Source organism: Mirounga angustirostris, unplaced genomic scaffold (genome assembly GCF_029215605.1).
Source record: "Mirounga angustirostris isolate CCGP_5_RB_7025 unplaced genomic scaffold, mMirAng1.0.hap1 SCAF_1, whole genome shotgun sequence".
Lineage (NCBI taxonomy): Eukaryota > Metazoa > Chordata > Mammalia > Carnivora > Phocidae > Mirounga > Mirounga angustirostris.
In genome coordinates, this window is record NW_026991709.1 from 131,010,240 (window position 1) to 131,028,597 (window position 18,358).

An 18,358-nucleotide genomic window follows, 5' to 3' on the forward strand; every position below is an offset into this window, starting at 1 on the left:
CACTAACAACCCCAACTTAAAACGTGATGATGGTCAGACCTATGGCTGACAATTTTGTGAAACATCTTATAGCTCTCAACTTCATCAATTCATATCTCTTCAACACGTTTTCAGTAAACACTACAGAGGATAAACTTGAAGGGGCTGTCAAGAAGCTAAGAATGACAGTGTGCAGAGAAAAACCTGAAGCCTAACTCCTGATTTATTGAAGCAACCATGCAGTAAAAAGATGTTAGTGTCAGTATCCCTGAAATGGTGGGTGAAGAGACAAGTATTTCCAATTTTCCTTTTCAGAAATCAAGTTTATTAATGATTACGAATAACTAATCTGAGGTGCACCCAACAACTATGGGAAGGTCAAATGGTAAAATTAACACAAAGTACCTCTGAATAGAAGTATGCAAAGCCTTCCTCAAAAGACCAGGTGGTTTTCAGGTTAACAAGGTCTGACTATATTCCTTACATGTTTAATATATATCAAAAGCAAAAAGATGTCAGTCAAAAAGGGCCTGCCAAGGAAGCAGAGAAAAGTAGTCAAAGAGGCACATATGGGCAGAGTCAGTGGGAGGGAGAGCCTGAGTTAGTGGTTAATGGGCCATGCGCTTCCTAGGACCACAGGAAGACTATCCTTACTGTGGAGTAGGTATGCTAGGTTCTCATAGCTTGGTTTCACTAAATATGCCTACCCATCTGCATCCATCTGACACCAGGTCCTCCAAGGAGCTCTGATTCTAACTGCATTTTCCATGTAGGTCTACAGTATGCCGGTCAAAATAGTTCAATAACTTGTTTTTTTCCCCCCTCACTGTAAGTAATCTGATAATGATGTAGCATCCCTCTAAGTCTGCCAACAGGAGGTGAATGGGGTGGACATGGGGCATGAGGATGTCAGTCTTAAAGATGTTCTATCACTGTAGATAGAGAAAGGGACATACTGGCTCCACACATCAGCCTTTTGAGCTCAGTTTTGGGAGTTTGTCTCTGAGAGATGGCCTGGTTTTTCGGAGAGTGCTAACAAAATCAGATTTCTCAGATTGTGAGATTTAAGATCACAAGCTTTCCACTATGATTTTAGCTTTTCCCTTAGAGGGGGCCCTTTCAAACAGCAGAAGAGGTAAAGCAACCAGAAGCATTCTCATTTTAGAAAGCCACTGGCGGATTACCTGCTTCCTCCTCTTCTTGGGCACGTGGCTCAATTACATTTTCCAAAGTCGTATGTGGTTAGAGATAGCCAAAGGTTGAGTTCCAGCCAGTGGAATGTGGTGAAAGTGATGCATGCCACCTGCAGGCCTTGCTTTAAAAACTCCCAAGGACTGTCATCCCAGCTATTTTTCTCACCTGTTGGGGATGTCAATGTACTGGGTGACCCTGGAAGGTCAAAGTTGAAAACAGCAGGGCTAGCAGAAGCCCAAAGAATTGTGTGACTATGAGACACTCCCACCCCTGATTTATAATGGATTGCCACTTGGGTGAAACTTAAACATCTACTGTAGGAAGCCACACAAACATAGGGGTTCATTTGTTACAGCAGCTGATCAACCTTAATACACTGTAACAACTAAACTGAATGATCATTGTAGTATGCACACATTTATTCTCAAGTAGAAAAGTTGTCCAAGATGACTTTCTTTTTCAGCTGCTTAATTCTTATTCATATTCTCATATATTTGCTTTCTCTCTCTCTCTCTCTCTCTCCCCTTTCTTCTGCATTTCTTTTCTTTTCTTTCTTTTTTTTTTTTTAAAGGTTTTATTTATTTATTTGAGAGAGAGAGAATGAGAGACAGAGAGCATGAGAGGGAGGAGGGTCAGAGGGAGAAGCAGGCTCCCTGCCGAGCAGGGAGCCCGATGCGGGACTCGATCCCCGGACTCCAGGATCATGAGCTGAGCCGAAGGCAGTCGCTCAACCAACTGAGCCACCCAGGCGCCCTTTCTTCTGCATTTCACACTGTCATTCTTAACCCTTTGAACTGGCTCTCTCGACTGGTTCACTTTTATTTTTTATTTTATTATTTTTTTGTCTTATCTTCCACCTAAGTGGTAGCCATTACAGTCGCATAGTTAAGGAAAGAACTCAAAGATCAGTTTCATTATAGAAAAGCAATTAATATTATTTTTATACTTTTTCCCCATCACTTTCACTGGGTACTGCACTTCAGGAACCTGGAGGCTAGACTTGGCAAACTAACAACAGACCAATTTTCAAATTCAGTATTCAGTGTGAATAAATGTGAAATCAGAAGTAAACAACCTGTCCTTGGAAGGATAATCAAGTTGAAATGCACTGTATTGTGTTTACTATACAAGACCAAACAACTCATCTTAATTTTCCTTGTGGCTACAGAGAAAGTGGGGGGGAAATGGTGAGTGTGGAGGTACTGAGAAAGTTCTGTCCCAGGAGTCTGCAGGGAGAGTGAGGCCAAGGAGAAGGATGTCGGACGGCTCCAGATTGGGAGTGGAGCCTGGGGACTGGTCTTAGCTATGCCACTGAATTCTGGATGATTTTGGGTATTTCACCTCACCCTCATCAAGGCCTCAACAGGAAATGAAGGTATAATTATATGATTGATCTCTAGAGTCTCAACTACCTCTAAAGAAATTGCAAAATGCATCATGTTCCTATAACTGAATGTCTTAAAGGCCCTACTTTGTAATTATTAGTACCATCTACAAAAAGTGCATAATGAGTCCAAATGATGATAACACAACAAGAGGACTAGGATGGAATAGGTATACTTCTCAGTGAAAGTCAATGGTCTAGAAGATATTATCAGTTTAATTAGAGGAGTTCAGGGTAACTCTCTTACTCACACGGATAAAGGTAAGGCCTGTGTCTTACCAAGCTGTCTCTGCTAATGTGTGTGTCTATGGGGACTCCAGAATTGTGTGTGTACTGGGAAGCAGCCTTGAGATTCTCATCCTAGCTAAGCATTAGAATCAACTGGATCAGTTTTTAGGAGCTACTGGTCTAGAGCAGGGACTCCTCAACTTTCATTATTCCTATTCTAGTTAAAACGGGGTGTGTGTGTGTTTGTACCCTCAATATGTGCGTATTTATTTATTTCCAAGTCATACGCATGTACCATTTATACCAATCTATTATGTACATGAGAAAATATATGTACAATAGAATTTTTAAATGAGATAGAGATGAAATAAATTATAAATTAATTTTCATAATAGTTTACTTATAATGGTAATTTTTGCTCTTCCTAAAAATATATGTTTAGCATATATTGATGTGACTGAACATGCTTCTTTACTTTTTGAAAATCTTAGTTAAATGCTTTGTGAGAGTCAGTTTTTGTCAATGACACTCCAGAAAAAGCTACCTTACAAAGAGTCACAGGTCTGAAGGGAGGAAGGATATTATTTGCTTCCCTTGCTAAAGTATGGCATTCATTGTGCAATCTACCAATTACGCCAAGATTTTTGTTTTCGTTAAACTAATACAATTTCTATCTTCCTTCATATTAATCAGCTTGCATTGAGGATCTCCAGAGAAACAGAACCAGTAAGATATATATGGATATATAAGAAGAAATTTATTATGGGAAGTGGCTCATGTGATAGTACTGAGGCTGAGATACGCTAAAATCTGCCAACTGCAAGCTAGAGAACCAAGAAAACCAGCGGTGTAATTCGGTCCAAGTTCTAAGGTCTGAGAACTGGGGTGTGGAAAGAGGGAAGTGTAGGTGGACCAGTTGGGGGGAGGTCAGGGAAAGACTGGGGTGACATGCTGGTAAGTCCTGGAATCTCAAGGCCCAAGAACCAGGAGAATCAGATGTCCTAGGGTAGGAGAAGATGGACGTCCCAGCTCCAAAGTTTGCCCTTCCTCCACCTTTTAGTTCTGTTTGGGCTCTCAAGAGACTGGATGATAGCTGTCTACACTGGTGAGGGGAAATCTTCACTTAGTCTACTGATTCAAATGCTAACCTGTTCTGGAAATACCATCACAGACACACTCAGAAATAATGTTTTACCAGCTTTCTGGGTTTCCTTAGCCCAGTCAAGATGACATAAAATTAACCATTGTACAGCTCTTAAAATTTAACTGGAGGATATTATGTTTCTGTATTTTAAAAAACAGATTCAAACTTGACTTCACCGCTTCATTTGGGATACGAGTAACCACGTTAGAAAATTCTGTTCCCGTAACTTTTTAGTGTACCTAGAAAGTTTTAAATAAATTATACACTTAAATTGTTTTTGGCAAGAACACTGCAAATGGATGAAATGTTTCCAAATATTCAAATTTAAAATGTTCTTTCCATAGCATGAATTTCTTTGAAAAAGCTCCTATTTTCTCTCATTATTAAAATGAGAATCTTAATTTGAAGAGACAAATTATTTATTTTTTTAAAATATTTGCACGGTAACATATTACTAACAGCTACTCATCACAACAGAGGTAAGCAAATTTGAAGTATATTTTTTTTTTCAGGAAGAAATCTTTTAAGTGTGTTAGCAAAAGATACCTAGTGAACCTGCAATAGATGTCCATGGTCCCTGACATCTCTTTGGTATTGTAAATATCCCATCATTTAAGATAACACAGCCCATAAATCCACTTAACTGGGCATATGGAAACGGCAATAGGCACAAGGTAGTGAAAGCAAAGAGAGAAGGAAGGAGGCCACTGTCAATGCCTTTGTGTAGAAAAGTCTCGTCTTCCTTTACAAGACCTCCTAGGTGACAGATACATGACTGGCTGACACATGCGCCTTGTGAAGACACCAATATGAATTTGTGCATTAAGAAGTAAAGCTCAGTTTTTCTTTTCTTTTTTTTTTTTTTTTAGAAAAGTGACTATGAATAGAAGTTCCGTAGTTTCTTCCCATGCTCCACTGGATGATCTCTGTGTAGTCACTGCATATGCACGTACTGCACTTTTGAAACCACTGGTTTAGAGCCAGGCTTCTGTTTTTAGATGTCTGGCTTTCAGTTTGTGTCATAACTTTTCTCTCAGTCTAATGTCTGTTTCTTAAAGTGGTGTCCGCAGCTGAGCAGTTTCGGAACAGTTACAAATGCAGATTTCTGGGTCTTATTACAGAGCTATTTACACTAGAATGTCTGGGAATCTGTATTTATAACAAGATCCCGCAGGTGCTTCTTTGTCACACCACAGTTTAAGATCCACTGCATTAGACTGCAATCCTTGTGCTGACGGGACCGTGTCCCCCTAATTCATTATATCCCCAGGACCCGGCACAGGAAGCAATAAACAGTTGCTGAACTGAAGTGCAATGAACAGCATAAATTCTCCTCTGGCAGAGAGCTTGAGGGTTTGGTTGGGAGTTATTAGTCAACATACGTTCATTCACTCACTCATCCACCCATTATTGTAGGTACTTGGGTAACAGAATATAAAACAGACCAAACACACTTCTGTCATGGCGTTGATACATCAGCAGGGGAGACAGAAAATAAAAAATAACATACAAATGATCTACTCTGATAGAAGGTGATCATTGCCATGGAAAGGAGAATAGAGCAGGCTACGGGGATCAGGTGTGCTGGTGTAGGGGGCCGTGGGGGCAGGGCAACCGCACGGTGCTCCCACTGAGAAGACTGCACCTTAGCCAAGACTTAGAGGTGAGAGCATCAACCAAGTGGCTATTCCTTTCACTTGCCACAAATCCTGTTCATCCTTCTTTACATGATTCAGGACTTCCGAGACATTTTACATGCTACTGGTACATGGCAGGAGCTCAGTAAATGTTGGCTAAATGAACAAATATACATGTTGGAGAAAGAAACAATGTGGAGAGATGAAACGATAAAGTTCCTCCTGAAACCAGGAAAATCAACCAAGTAAATAAAGAGCTACTCCAAATCATATGAAGCTCCTTGGAAAATGTCACAAACAGCATCCGAGGACCTTGCTCACACATCAAATGCTAGAGCGAACCCCCCGACACAGAGCCGAACTGGCCGGGGCCTGGAGTGCTGGCAGCGCTAGGCTGGTCTGAGCAAACTGCCGCCTGCAAATATCCGCAGACCTACCTGACATTTCCCTATGTAGTAACCACACAAATCATGAAATACACTTAAAAATCCTCTGTGATAAAATCTTTTGTGATTTTGTTTTGCTTTTGTTCTTAGAACAGATATAACTTCTTGCCTAAAGTATTTAAATAAGACAAAGTTAACTGATTATGGTTATGCAGTGTACTACTTGAATGCATTGACTTTGATTCCTATAAAATGGTATATTTAATATTTTAAATTAGCAATACAATATTCACTGAGCTAAGATACTTAAGGGGCAAATAAAATATCTGTTGTGGCCACAACTACTTATATTAAAAAGAATTAGTTTTTTTTCCTATTTTGCCATTTTTAAGTTTATAATCTTTTTGTCATACTCTGGGATCTGTAACTTTCAATTTCTTGAAATTGTAACAGTAAGACAACGTAGAAACAACTCCAAGTAGTGCCTTTTCTTTTTAAATAAGCTACTTCATCTACAGTAAGGAGAATAAGTGATTGGCTAGATTCTCACAGCATCTAGAGCTGCAAATGACTTTTAGAGATTATAGGCTAATTAAAGCCTCACCAGTCACCTATCCCTTTTTAAAAAACAATTAATGAACCTGAATCTAAGGCAGCAAAAGGTTAAATGATTTCTCTGGGGGTAAAATGGCAAGTCAGCAGTGAAGCAGGGCCGACACTTCATTCCTTGGCCTCAGGGACGTATCAAAAACATATCGCTGTAACGTGTTGTAATACCTTAATGCTTTTACATTTGGGGCTTCCTAGTGCCTTTCTAAACACACAGGCATAGGATTAATAGCTTTAAAAGCTTAAGTAATCTATTTAAAATAAATATTTTCCCCCTAAAAACCTAGATTTGCCTTACTTATAAGATATCAAATAAAAGGCAGGGGAATGGTTTGTAGATTTTATTTTATTTATTGTTAATCAGAACAGAATTAACCATGCATCCTAGTCTCTTCTTTAGTTATTTGAGGAAAAATAAATCACTGCTGCAATTGGTTGTTTCAGAGAAGAAACCCTTTCATCTAAAACATGCAGAGCAATCTTTGCCACAAAGTTTCACAGCTCTCTTTGGCCACCCAAAAGAAAAATCACTAAGCTTCCCAAGAGTGACTTCCAAGATTTAAACAAAGACATGCCTATTTTGAGCAAATATTATACTATGAGCAATTATTTATAGCCAATAAATCTAGTTAAAATCACTGGGATGAAATCTGCTTTATGCTGACTTTTCACTTAAACATACAACATTTGTTTATGCTGAATAATAACACACAAATTGGAATACCATATAAATTAATGCCAAATAAAATACTATCACATTAAAACACATTTGATAGACTTTTAAAAATGAGTTTGTGCTAATACATGAGGTACTGAGAGGGGACAATGTCATTCTCTAGGTCCCTGAGGGGGTCACTGAGTGAGTCGGGATGGAGAACGGCAAGGCCCAGCTTGGCCACTTGCTTCAGCAATTCTCAGGGGCTTTGCTTATGCTGTTTTCTTAAGACAGAGTAACATCTCCCAAGAAAATTCTTCAAAGCCCAGTCGGAATGCCTCTCCCAAGTGGAAGTCTTTCTGACTCTCAAAGTCCAAATTAGCTGTTCTTCCTCCAATACTCTCACTCAAGTTACATTCCATAACGATTAGTTCTTTACATCTATAAGGGACATGTCCTAGTCCCATGGATTAATTCTCATGCTCTGCCCACAGTAGGTAATTAAAAAGTGTATCTGTTGAATTGTATCTTGCTAAAATAGGTCCAGAAGGGTTTACTGGGGTTATGTGGTCTAGCCTCTTCATTCTACAGTTCAAGGAAGGAGTGAGTTGCCCAATACACACAGCAGGCTGTGATACGAGTGGAACCTGAATTCTGTGCTTCCCTCGTGTGGCTACCACTGGGTTAGTGCTGTTGGAGCTCTAATCCCTGACCTAGCAAAGCACCTAGCAAAGCACTCATTTTGGTAGGTGAGAAAGACTGGTCTAGTTCCCTTGTCACTACACAGTGAAGCAGAAAATTGATATAATGAAAGCAACACTGACTGGTAGTGTATGGAAGGAAGCCAAGACAGTATTTTAAGAGACAGACATAATATATGTTCAGGGGCCTGGCCAATCTTCCTAACTCATGCAATGGCCTACTGGTCAGATCCATGTGACAGCCTAGATGTCTGAATAAGTGAATGTGCTCTACCAAGTGAGGAACTCATTTAAGAAGAGTTCTTAGAACTTTTGGCTGAGAGTAAGAGTAGTTTGTAATGAGAGCATGTCTCACTCATCAGAAGAATCACCACAAAACCAGCTTTCCCTGGTTCGTCCATTGTCTCAGGCAGGTTCCCCCAAGCTCCTGGCTCTAGTCATACTGTAGGTCTTCTTTCAGTTCCATCAACAGTCTTGGCACTTTTTTACTTTGGAATGTTTGCTGTTTCCCTGTCTGGAGACTTTTCTCCCTGTTCTCTGTCTGGCTGACGCCTTCTCCTCCATTAGTTCTCACCTAACATGGTATCTCCTCCAGAGAGAGGGCCTTTTGACCAACCTACATAATTAGGTCTTCACTCAGCCCAGATTCTTCCTCTTCTTATTATTTTTATGATACCCTATTTGTATCCTTTATAACACATGAGAAATTGAGTACTTTCTTGTTTACTTGTGTATTATGATAAAGGCCACATCTTTTTCTATATATATATATCACCAGGATCTAAACAATGCCTGTTGAATTCTAGATAGCATACAATAAAAACTGGTTTGTTGAATAAATAAATTAATTAAAAATATTTTTATAAAACAAATTCAAAATTATTTGAAGTCCCCAGTAAACCCTTAACAAGTTTTGAGAAACACAATTCTACTTTATAAAATGCCTACAGTAAGAACAAATTTCAAATACTGGTTTAGTAAAGATTTTCAGATTACTTCTTTGCAGATTTTTGATAGTCACCATTTACTTCAGAAGTAAAACTTAAGGGTTTTTCAATGTTGCTCTATGTCAAAAAAGTCTATATCTGATTAATCACTAATACCTAAATATTAACAATAATAAACATCCAGTTGGCTGTAATCTAATGATAAAAAAAGAATAACATGTAGTTACATAGCTCAGATACAAAGAAAAATATTTGAGGGGGGGACATTAACAGAGGAAAAAAAAAAAAGATTCTCAAAGAATGGCAGATTTCAGACAAATGCTCCAGCTTTTTAGGGAATAAAAAAAGGATGAAGAAAACAGAAGTAGCATTCTTTCTACAAGAGAAAATCCGATTAAAAACTAATGCTGGAAAATCTGAACAGAACCTCTGATGTGTGGAACATCATGAAAAGTAAATAAATGGATGCTGTGCATCCTCCTCAAAGAGTTAATATATGTGGTTTTAAGTTCTTTACTACTCAGAGGGGAAAAAATTACAGTACCATTACTGTGATACACATTTTCCAGCATTGTCACTTGACTGGTAGTAGGCTTGGATCCATTCACCATTTTTCAATTTGATACATTTTACCAAAGCCATTTGATATTTTTAAAAAGTAACACCTACAGTGGGGTTTTTTGGAATTAGAAGAGTAAAAATCTATTACCTGCATAAAATCTGAAAACTGAATATTTAGACTTTTTATAACTTAAAAAGGCAAAATTTAATATAACTCCAAATAAAAGCCAAAACAGAATTGGCCAAGCATAAGAACATTGTACACTATATTTTTTATAGTGTGCTTCTGTGTACAAGAATGACTATGAAATTAAATTGTCTTATTTCTAGCAATTTTCTTCCATAAACAATAGCAGTCACTGCTAAAAGGGTTGCTTGCAAACTTACTAGAAATATTTTTTGGAGAATATTCTAGTCTTCAAAACAAACAGTGGCTGTCAAATTCTTACTACATAATCTAAAATGTTAATCCATGTACTGTATTTCATTTGTAATAAGTCTTTGTGATAAGGTTAACACTTCAACACACAACACAAATAAGAGAATACCGAAAAATGAAAATTACTTTGCTTATGTTTCCGTATTAGAATTTTATTTGCTAAAGGGTAAAAACAGATTTGCAAAATTCACAGTTAACTTAAAACAATAGTTTTAAACCTTTTATTCCTAGCCCTACTGCCTTCAGGAAGGAGAGAACATCTGGTTATTTAAGGAACACAATATGTTCACATTTTCTATGACTTTTGTTTCTAATTGGGTTTTTAAATTTTTTTTTTTTTTGAATTTCAACAACTAGTTAGAACAATGTTTTTTAATCACTTCATATTTTTCCGACTGTCCTCCTTCTATCCCTCCACTTCATTTAGTGAATTGTTTTTGGAAATCTGCTCAGTGGTTCTAATATGATAAAGACAAGAAAATGAGAATTAGGAACATGGTCTGAGGAACTAAGTATAGAAACCGTATTTATGGTGAACAGAGTATAGGATGCTACAAACAGATATCTGACATTTGGTCTCTTTATATAGCATACATTTAAGAAAATTTCAAATAGTTCTAGGTCCACTTCACTTATATACATGGCAGTTTTATTTATTACAGATGCAAATTAAATGTCTATTACAAATTGAATAGTTTTTATGACAGATACTAGTAAATAGGATTCTACTATTTTTTTTTTTTTAAAGATTTTATTTATTTATTTGACAGAGAGAGATATAGCGAGAGCAGGAACACAAGCAGGGGGAGTGGAAGAGGGAGAAGCAGGCTTCCTGCCGAGCAGGGAGCCCGATGTGGGACTCAATTCCAGGACCCTGGGATCATGACCTGAGCCGAAGGCAGACGCTTAACGACTGAGCCACCCAGGCGCCCCCCAGGATTCTACTATTTTTAAAACTATAGTTCCTGTGTGGAAAGGTAGTTGGAAGACTTGGGTTCAATAGCTGGCTCTACCACTGACAAGCTGTATTAAAGAAGTCTCTAACCTTGATCCTTAGTTTGTTCATCTACAGAAGCAGAAGCTGGATTAGATCTCTAGGTTCCTTGCAGTTCTGAAATTCTGAAAGTCACAGCGAGGTATATTAACTAGATTCTTCGTTATGTCTTTTTTGTTCCATAATACTTCAAGGTGGTAACAGGTTTTCAAACAATTCTGACACATAGTAAATTAAGGAACTAGATGCCCTTTAAGTTCAAGTTATAGAGTTCATTAACCATCCTGATAAAAATGGCAGCTGACAAATATACAATTAGCAATGGCTTCCATGGAATATAGGTATGGGTTCCAGAAATACGTGAGGTGAGTGAGATCCACCTAGATTAGAGTCAGTGTGGTGTACTGGAAGAGGCTTAGCAACTGCGTCAGAATTCAATTCTACCATTATTTTCTTAATACCGACTACTGCAGAACACAAAGCTAAATGCTAATAAATGAGCAGGATCATACGGAATAATTGATGCAATAAATAAGCAAATAGCTAAAATACAAAGTTCTTATGGGGACTCAAAGGGGAAAACATGTCCTATCTAAGCCTGGGAATGGCTTCCTGAAGGAAGTAGAAGGTATGCTGGGAATCTTAGGAGGGGATGGATACATATAAGGGTCATGGAGCCATTCTAGCTAGCTTGGAACCTTACAAGTTTTTGGCCTAGGGAAAGCCACATAACCTTAATCTGTCTACACTGAAAAAGAATGAAGAAAGATAACCTGCTTTGCCTACCTCATAGCTTGTTGTAAGGACCAAATTAAGCACATCCAAGTGCTTAGAAACTATGAAGGAGGACGATCCTATTATTACATTTTACAGCCCCATTATTTCAGTCTGTTCAAATGAGAAATCTTTTCGCAGTAAAGCCTACATCTGATATAAAACAATTAAAGCCCAGTGTCTCATGCTCTAGTTGCAGAGTCTATTCTCAACTGAGCAATCTCCACTGGGATTTATGGAAAGCGGTAGGACAAAGTGCTTTTCTGAAGCTGGCAATGAACTTGGAGGGCTCAGAGTTCCTTGTTTATTTTTATTTTATTGAGTCTGTCAGCAGCACTCAACACTACTGTCACAAGGTACTGGGCTATGTGAAAATGTACTTTCATGCCTCAAATCTCATCCTTCTACTAGTTCGCTTCACAGAGACTCATGTGTTTATATACTTACTCTGATCTACTTGAATTGGGAATGATTCAAGTATTTTAAGTGTTTCATTGTTAATAATAAATAGAAAAAAATTAAGCACTCTGATGTTTGGATTTTTGGAGAATATGGACGGGGTACTAGCATCATCTTCCTTGCCCTTTTTTTCTTCCTCCTTAGTATAAATGGCCTCCTATATGAATTTATAATGACACTACTACACTGAAAACTCTGTCCACGTGTGGATTTCTATGTCATATATAAACTTGCTCTATGTGTGTATGTGTGTGTGTGTGTGTGTTCCATTTGTACCTTTGTAGCACTGGACTGGATCTTATTAGATCATTGTAAGTCAGCTTTTTGTGGACAAAGGAGCTCTGGTTGGGCGGGTCATTAGAGACAATTTAATTCAACCCCAAAAGAGAAGACCAAGATTCAGCAAGCATGAGTTTCCCCAAATCACAAGGATGGTTATTAGCAGAGTCAAGATTTGACCCAGTGTCCTGATTTCTAATTCAGTCTCCTTGTTCTTTAACTAAACCTATCACCTTGCTGGGTTAGCCATGTGAAAGCCCCTTAAACTATACAGCTTTCTTTATTTTTCCTATAGATGTCATCATTCTATAAACTTGTTCTCAACAACCTTTTAAACGTGATTCTCTCCTCATCATCAATCTCTTCTGTCTCAGAAATATCAGCTTAAGGTCCTGTATTTTGGACCATTATCTTGATCATGTTTTTACTTAGTTAGATCCTAAATGTAAAAGTGGGGAATACTGTTTTTTTAGAGATACTTATGCTATTTTTTTCCTCTTAATCCTTAGAGAATATATTTTTTAATGCTTATAGAATTGGCTTCATTATACTTAATATTATGTACACTACCTTATTGAGATAAAAAGTACTCTATTAAAATCACAGATTTTACTAATAACACTGATTGATTTGTTATATAGAATCCTACATCTAGAAGAGTGGATGATTCATAGCAAGATCAACCATATTTAGCCAGGGAGAAATTACCAAGATCGATAGGTTTAGATAACATATTCACTTCTCCCTTCAGTAAACCAAATAAATCATATAGGTAGAGAATTCAAATAGTTATTTTAACAGTTTTTTCCACACTCTGTATGATTCTAAGAATTCCTAATGCTGAGCTGATAGATCTTACCTTAAGTTCACAGACCAAAACTCATATACCTCATTGACGAGTAACTGCATTCTTTTTTCCTTTTATAGATACTGTGGTTATTTTTATAAAACAAAATACGTAAAAATATGGGATTTTTTATCTTATAATCAGACTCCTAAGCCTTATCAGGAAAAAAAATATGCTATCTTATGTATCAGAGAAATGATGGATTATATTTCTGATACTTAATGAAATATTGTGTAGGAGAAATGATATAAAATTGTGTATTTTTGTACAAAATGGGTATAGGCACAAGGAAATAAAATCTTTTAAATCTATCAAAGAATAAATAGAGGTCATACTCAAATGTTGAAGTCAACAGCCGAGAGAAAAGCAGAAATCCTTTAGAATTAAAATTTACATTAAACTTGGAGGCCCAAGTCGATCAGACAGAGCTTGGCAATGGATCCACAGACAGACTGACTCAAAGACAGTTCGACAACTGCCAACATGACTGTTGGGAATTCTGCCAAGGAGCCAAAGGCTGGGATTACCACCCAATGCCTGGCATTCTCATACTTGTGTTTGAAGCTCTCTCTCTTATACTTCATCCAATATTTTTGTTTGGCTCAAAAGCATCAAGGATTCACAGATTTTTTTAGATCATTAAATGTTCTTATTTTCAAGAAATATAACATTAGTTGTAAAAGAGCACACTTTTTCTCTGAAGTGTAAAGAAAATTTTGGTGGCTTGCTTTAAGTTCAAATAGAGAAATCAGCATTAAAGTCTGTTTAAATCTTTATTTTATTAGGTTACTCTTCACCCACAAAATAAAAAATACATATTCCTCACATGAAATGATTTAGTATTTCATTGTGTCATAAACTTTTACAGAACCAGTCCTTTTTATAGCTCTCATGTCTTGGTCCTCAAATGGCCCCTGAGGCTCTCCCTGGATAAGTTGGTCCCTTGGAGGGGTAATGTGGTTATAAGGAGAAGCAACTGCCGAACTACTCCCTTGAGTTATGAGGAAGGTAGAGGGCAGAACAACCTTCCGAGGGACAAGAGATGTGTGTTCCAGGTTCTCATGGCAATGTCCACTTAATTCACCTGCTAAGCTGCTAGCCAGTGCGGTATGCGAGTTTTGCCTGCGTCTCTAGGCAAATTCTGTCCTTAGGCAATTCACCTGTCATTACACAAATTCTCCATTAGGAATTCTTGGGAGTCATGCTGAGAAACCAATTCTTCACCCAGCTTAAAATTGTGCATATTCTCTTTGGAAAGCTTACCTTTGGATCTCGAAGGAACAGAGCCTTGAGAATCAGTGAGTGTACGTCCCCAATTAGTGGGTAATGCATCAGAAGGCCAAGACAGGTCTGGTAGTTACTAGAGATCACTAAATATTAAGAGGGGAAAGAAAAAGAATTCAGAAGCAATACTGTTTAAGATGTTCGCATTACTTGAGAGTAAAAAAATAACAACTTAGATTCAGAGAAAGCAAACCGATAACTCAACTAATTTGATAAAAGGCAGTAGGGAGAAGGGATCTCTACCAAATGGCCTTTGAAGGAGCACACTGTACTGCTGGCTGCACTCTAATATCTAGCACTTATCCTCGGGGGGTGTTGGGAGGAGAGCCTCGGAGACAGAGATGTGTACGTTTGCAATATAAACAAACTCTTAGAAGCATGCATATTTACTGCCATTTATATGTCTGTGTTTAAATGTCTCTAGTTTTGCTGCTTAGAAATCAGTAACAAAAATCTTATGAATGGGAAAGAACCAGTTTAGAATTCTCATAAAATAATATCTACCCTAATTATTATGCTTCGTAAGTTACATGTCACATTCATTCTTTTATAGATAAATATTACACAATTCAAAGTTTAAAAAATATAATTTCTTCCAATTATTTTTCTAAAGGTAATGAGAAATTTAGGGAGAGTATCCATGCAGCATTTCTTGGAGGAAAAATGTCAAAATCTTCACAGACAAGCCTAACTGTGTTCCTTAGACTGTCATTTATTTTTTTTCCCAAATCAACCTAATTATGGGCGCAATTATTAAACACATCTTTTCAGGCAGGTCTATGTAAACTACTTCATTTCTTGGCAATCCATCTGCCACTGCTGTCACAGTCGGGCCCATTAACGACGCTTGTTTTGTAAGCCACACTGACTGCCTCCACAGCATTGATTGTGAAGAAACTTTACAGTTATAACTTCCTGTTGTTGCAACCGAATCCTCTTCATTAATCAGAACAAGCAGTGGAAAAATATTCCATAGGAAAACAATTGTGATTCTATAGAAACAACACAAATCACAAAATAAATAACTGTTTGTGATCAGAAATGCCCTTGCTTCTTAGATTTTTTTTTTTTTTTCCTTTCTTTTGTTGGAAGCACCATTTTTTGCAACAGCTTCCCACCCCCTCCCCCTTCCCAGGAACATTATGGGGAAAGGAGACAGGACTGGGCAAAATGAATAATTATAATCTATGTAAGGAACCACTTTATCATCTTCATTTCCGTTGCTGATCTGACAGCTTGTAATTTCATACATCTGCTTTCATTTGTAAAGCACTCACTTATCCTACCTTTTCTGTATCTGTTCAGACTCTTCTTCTTATTCCTTCGTTTTGTCATATTCACATTCAGTTACCTGTTGTCCTTTTTGCTCTAGAATTCAAAAAGCTAGTATACTGAGAATGGTATAATGTTTCCATGTAGGGCTTTCTTTGAGAGCCAAAAAATAAATAAAACTTAGATAATCAATTCATTTTCTAACTCGTACTTTCCCAAATACTATAATGCTTATATACTAGTAACTGACCCAGGAAGAATTCTTGTATATTTTGTAAGAGAAGCAAACGCTTCTGGGGTCGGGATTCCAAGATGTAGGTTTGAATCCTGGGACACCATTTGAACCTTTTCTAAGGTTGCCGTATGATCAAAGGACATAATCTGTTCGGCCGATCGACAGCAGCTGCTCAAAACCTGTTGCAGGTAACCTCTCTGAGCTTCAGTTCAGTCATGTGGAAAACAACTTCCTGATTGAAAAAAAAAAAGATCTGCCAACTTTATTCAATCCAATAGCTATTTGTTGAGTACCTAACCCATGGCAGGTGCTGTTAGGAGGGGATGCGAGATAAACAAAACACAGTCCTTACTCTGAAGAAAATTGAAGTGCCGAACGGTAGATGTAGAATGACTGCTACGACCACTAGGATGATAATCAATCCCTGAAGGCTTTCTGAGCCTAGGCCCTATGCCAAGAACTTTCCCTACATTATCTCATTTAATTTCTACAATGATCTTATTATAAGGGTATAGTTATTATCCCTGTTTTACAGGTGAGAAAACTAATACTTGGAAAGGTTAAGTCATTTGCCCAAATCATATAGTGATTAGGTAGTGGAGCAGGATTTGAAATTTTGAAGCCTAGCTACAGGATCTGAGCTCTAATACAGGACTTTGTTTTGAAAAGGCAATTGTTTTAAAAATCAGACAACATAGTGAATGCAAAGAGTCATTGCAAACAGGAGTTTATTACTTATTATTACTCTCATGTAGTAGTTTTAAGGAGCTTGGAAGGTCAGCATAACCCAGTCTCTAGGATAGCCTGATATAGACAGGTATTTATTTGGAGGGACGAGGGCAACAATCCTGTTCTTACAACTGGACAGAACTTTTGAAACTGTCGGAAGCTGTAAAAAATATATAAGGGAAGCCAACTAATGCATTAATATTCCCCTTGCAGAATGAATGAAGGAGCTAACATTCCTTCTCCCATTTCTCCCTTTCATCCATCCAGTCACCGAATGTTAATGAACATTTCCTGAGCATCTACTATATCCTGGACACACAGAGACGGTGCCAGGCACTGGCACTAGGGATATAATGGCAAATGAATCTGAGCTCTGAAGGGCAGCAGAACTTGCCGCCTGAAATACCGCTGTAGGGTGCTCGCTTCGGCAGCACATACACCAGAACTGGAATGATACAGAGAGGATTAGCATGGCTCCTGAGCAAGGATGACATGCAAATTCATGAAGCAAAATACTGCTGTAGGAGTTCAGGACATGCCACCCTGAAATATGCCACTTTGGTGTATTGATTATTCTGAGCTGTAGGCACTTGAAAAACAACAAATGCACAGTGAGACTTTCTCTGAACTCCCCTTATCTGCTTAAAGATAAATCCTCCAAAAGGAAGTCCGTTGTCATAAATTCCCCCAAGACAAACTCTGTCACAGATTCATACCTCTCATCTATTCTTCTAAGGGCCCATTTGTCTTCCCTAAAAATAATTTACTTCTCTCTAAGAGGTCTACATCTCCCCACCCTTTCTTTATTAAGATGATATTTAATCCTGAGTTCTAAAACCGTATCTTTGAGAGTTGCTCATTTTCCTGAGTATCTGCCATATTCAAATGAGGCATACATTTATATTTACATGTCAATGTTAATTTTATAATTATATTGTGTAATAATCATATAATAATAATAAAAGATATATATATTAATAAGCTTCTGTTTTTCTTGTTAATCTATTTTTTTTTTTGTTAAAGAATCCCAGCTAGGGGCGCCTGGGTGGCTCAGATGGTTAAGCGTCTGCCTTCGGCTCAGGTCATGATCTCCAGGTCCTGGGATCCAGCCCCATGTCAGGCTCCCAGCTCAGCCAGGAGTCTGCCTCTCCCCCTGCTTGTGCTCTCTGTCTCTCTCTCTCTCAAATGAATAAATAAAATCTTAAAAAAAATAAAAAAAAAGAATCCCAGCTGAAAACCTAAATGGGTATAAGGTAAAGTTTTACCTCCCCAACAGCCCCCTGTCTTCAGATAATACCATCTCTAATTTATTAATGAAAACTTGTACTTTGAGAGCACTTTTAACTTGTAACTACATACGCTAAGTATTAAGTCCCTTTTGAATAACTGTGCCCAATTTAGAGTAGGCAAGAGAGAGTAACACATGCTGTTTTAAAAACAAAATAGCAGAGATCTGATCGAGTAAGAATTTAGTTTTGATCTTCAGAGCAAAGTTTTGTGGAATGTGAGAAACTCATCTGTACTGCTGTTCCTTCTCTAGCGTTTACTCCATCAGAGCAGGGCAGTGACACAGGAAAAAACGTGAAAGATTTAAAAAAGGCCGAGTTTTGGTATCTCCCTA

At 37.8% G+C, this 18,358-nt stretch overlaps 1 protein-coding gene and 1 non-coding gene across 13 annotated transcripts in view; one reads left to right on the forward strand and one right to left on the reverse strand.

Moving 5' to 3' along the window:
• TBC1D5 (TBC1 domain family member 5) overlaps positions 1–18,358 on the reverse strand; it is a 587,897-nt gene that overhangs the window by 109,279 nt on the left and 460,260 nt on the right. For all 12 annotated transcript variants that reach the window (XM_054504439.2, XM_045903863.3, XM_064588415.1 and 9 more), the window contains one exon: positions 14,481–14,587. In XM_054504439.2, coding sequence (XP_054360414.2) covers positions 14,481–14,587 — 107 coding nt within the window. The remainder of the gene's footprint in view (positions 1–14,480; positions 14,588–18,358) is intronic.
• On the forward strand, positions 17,153–17,259 carry LOC123834979 (U6 spliceosomal RNA). The gene has a single exon (XR_006788553.1). It is a non-coding gene; the product is annotated as a U6 spliceosomal RNA (small nuclear RNA).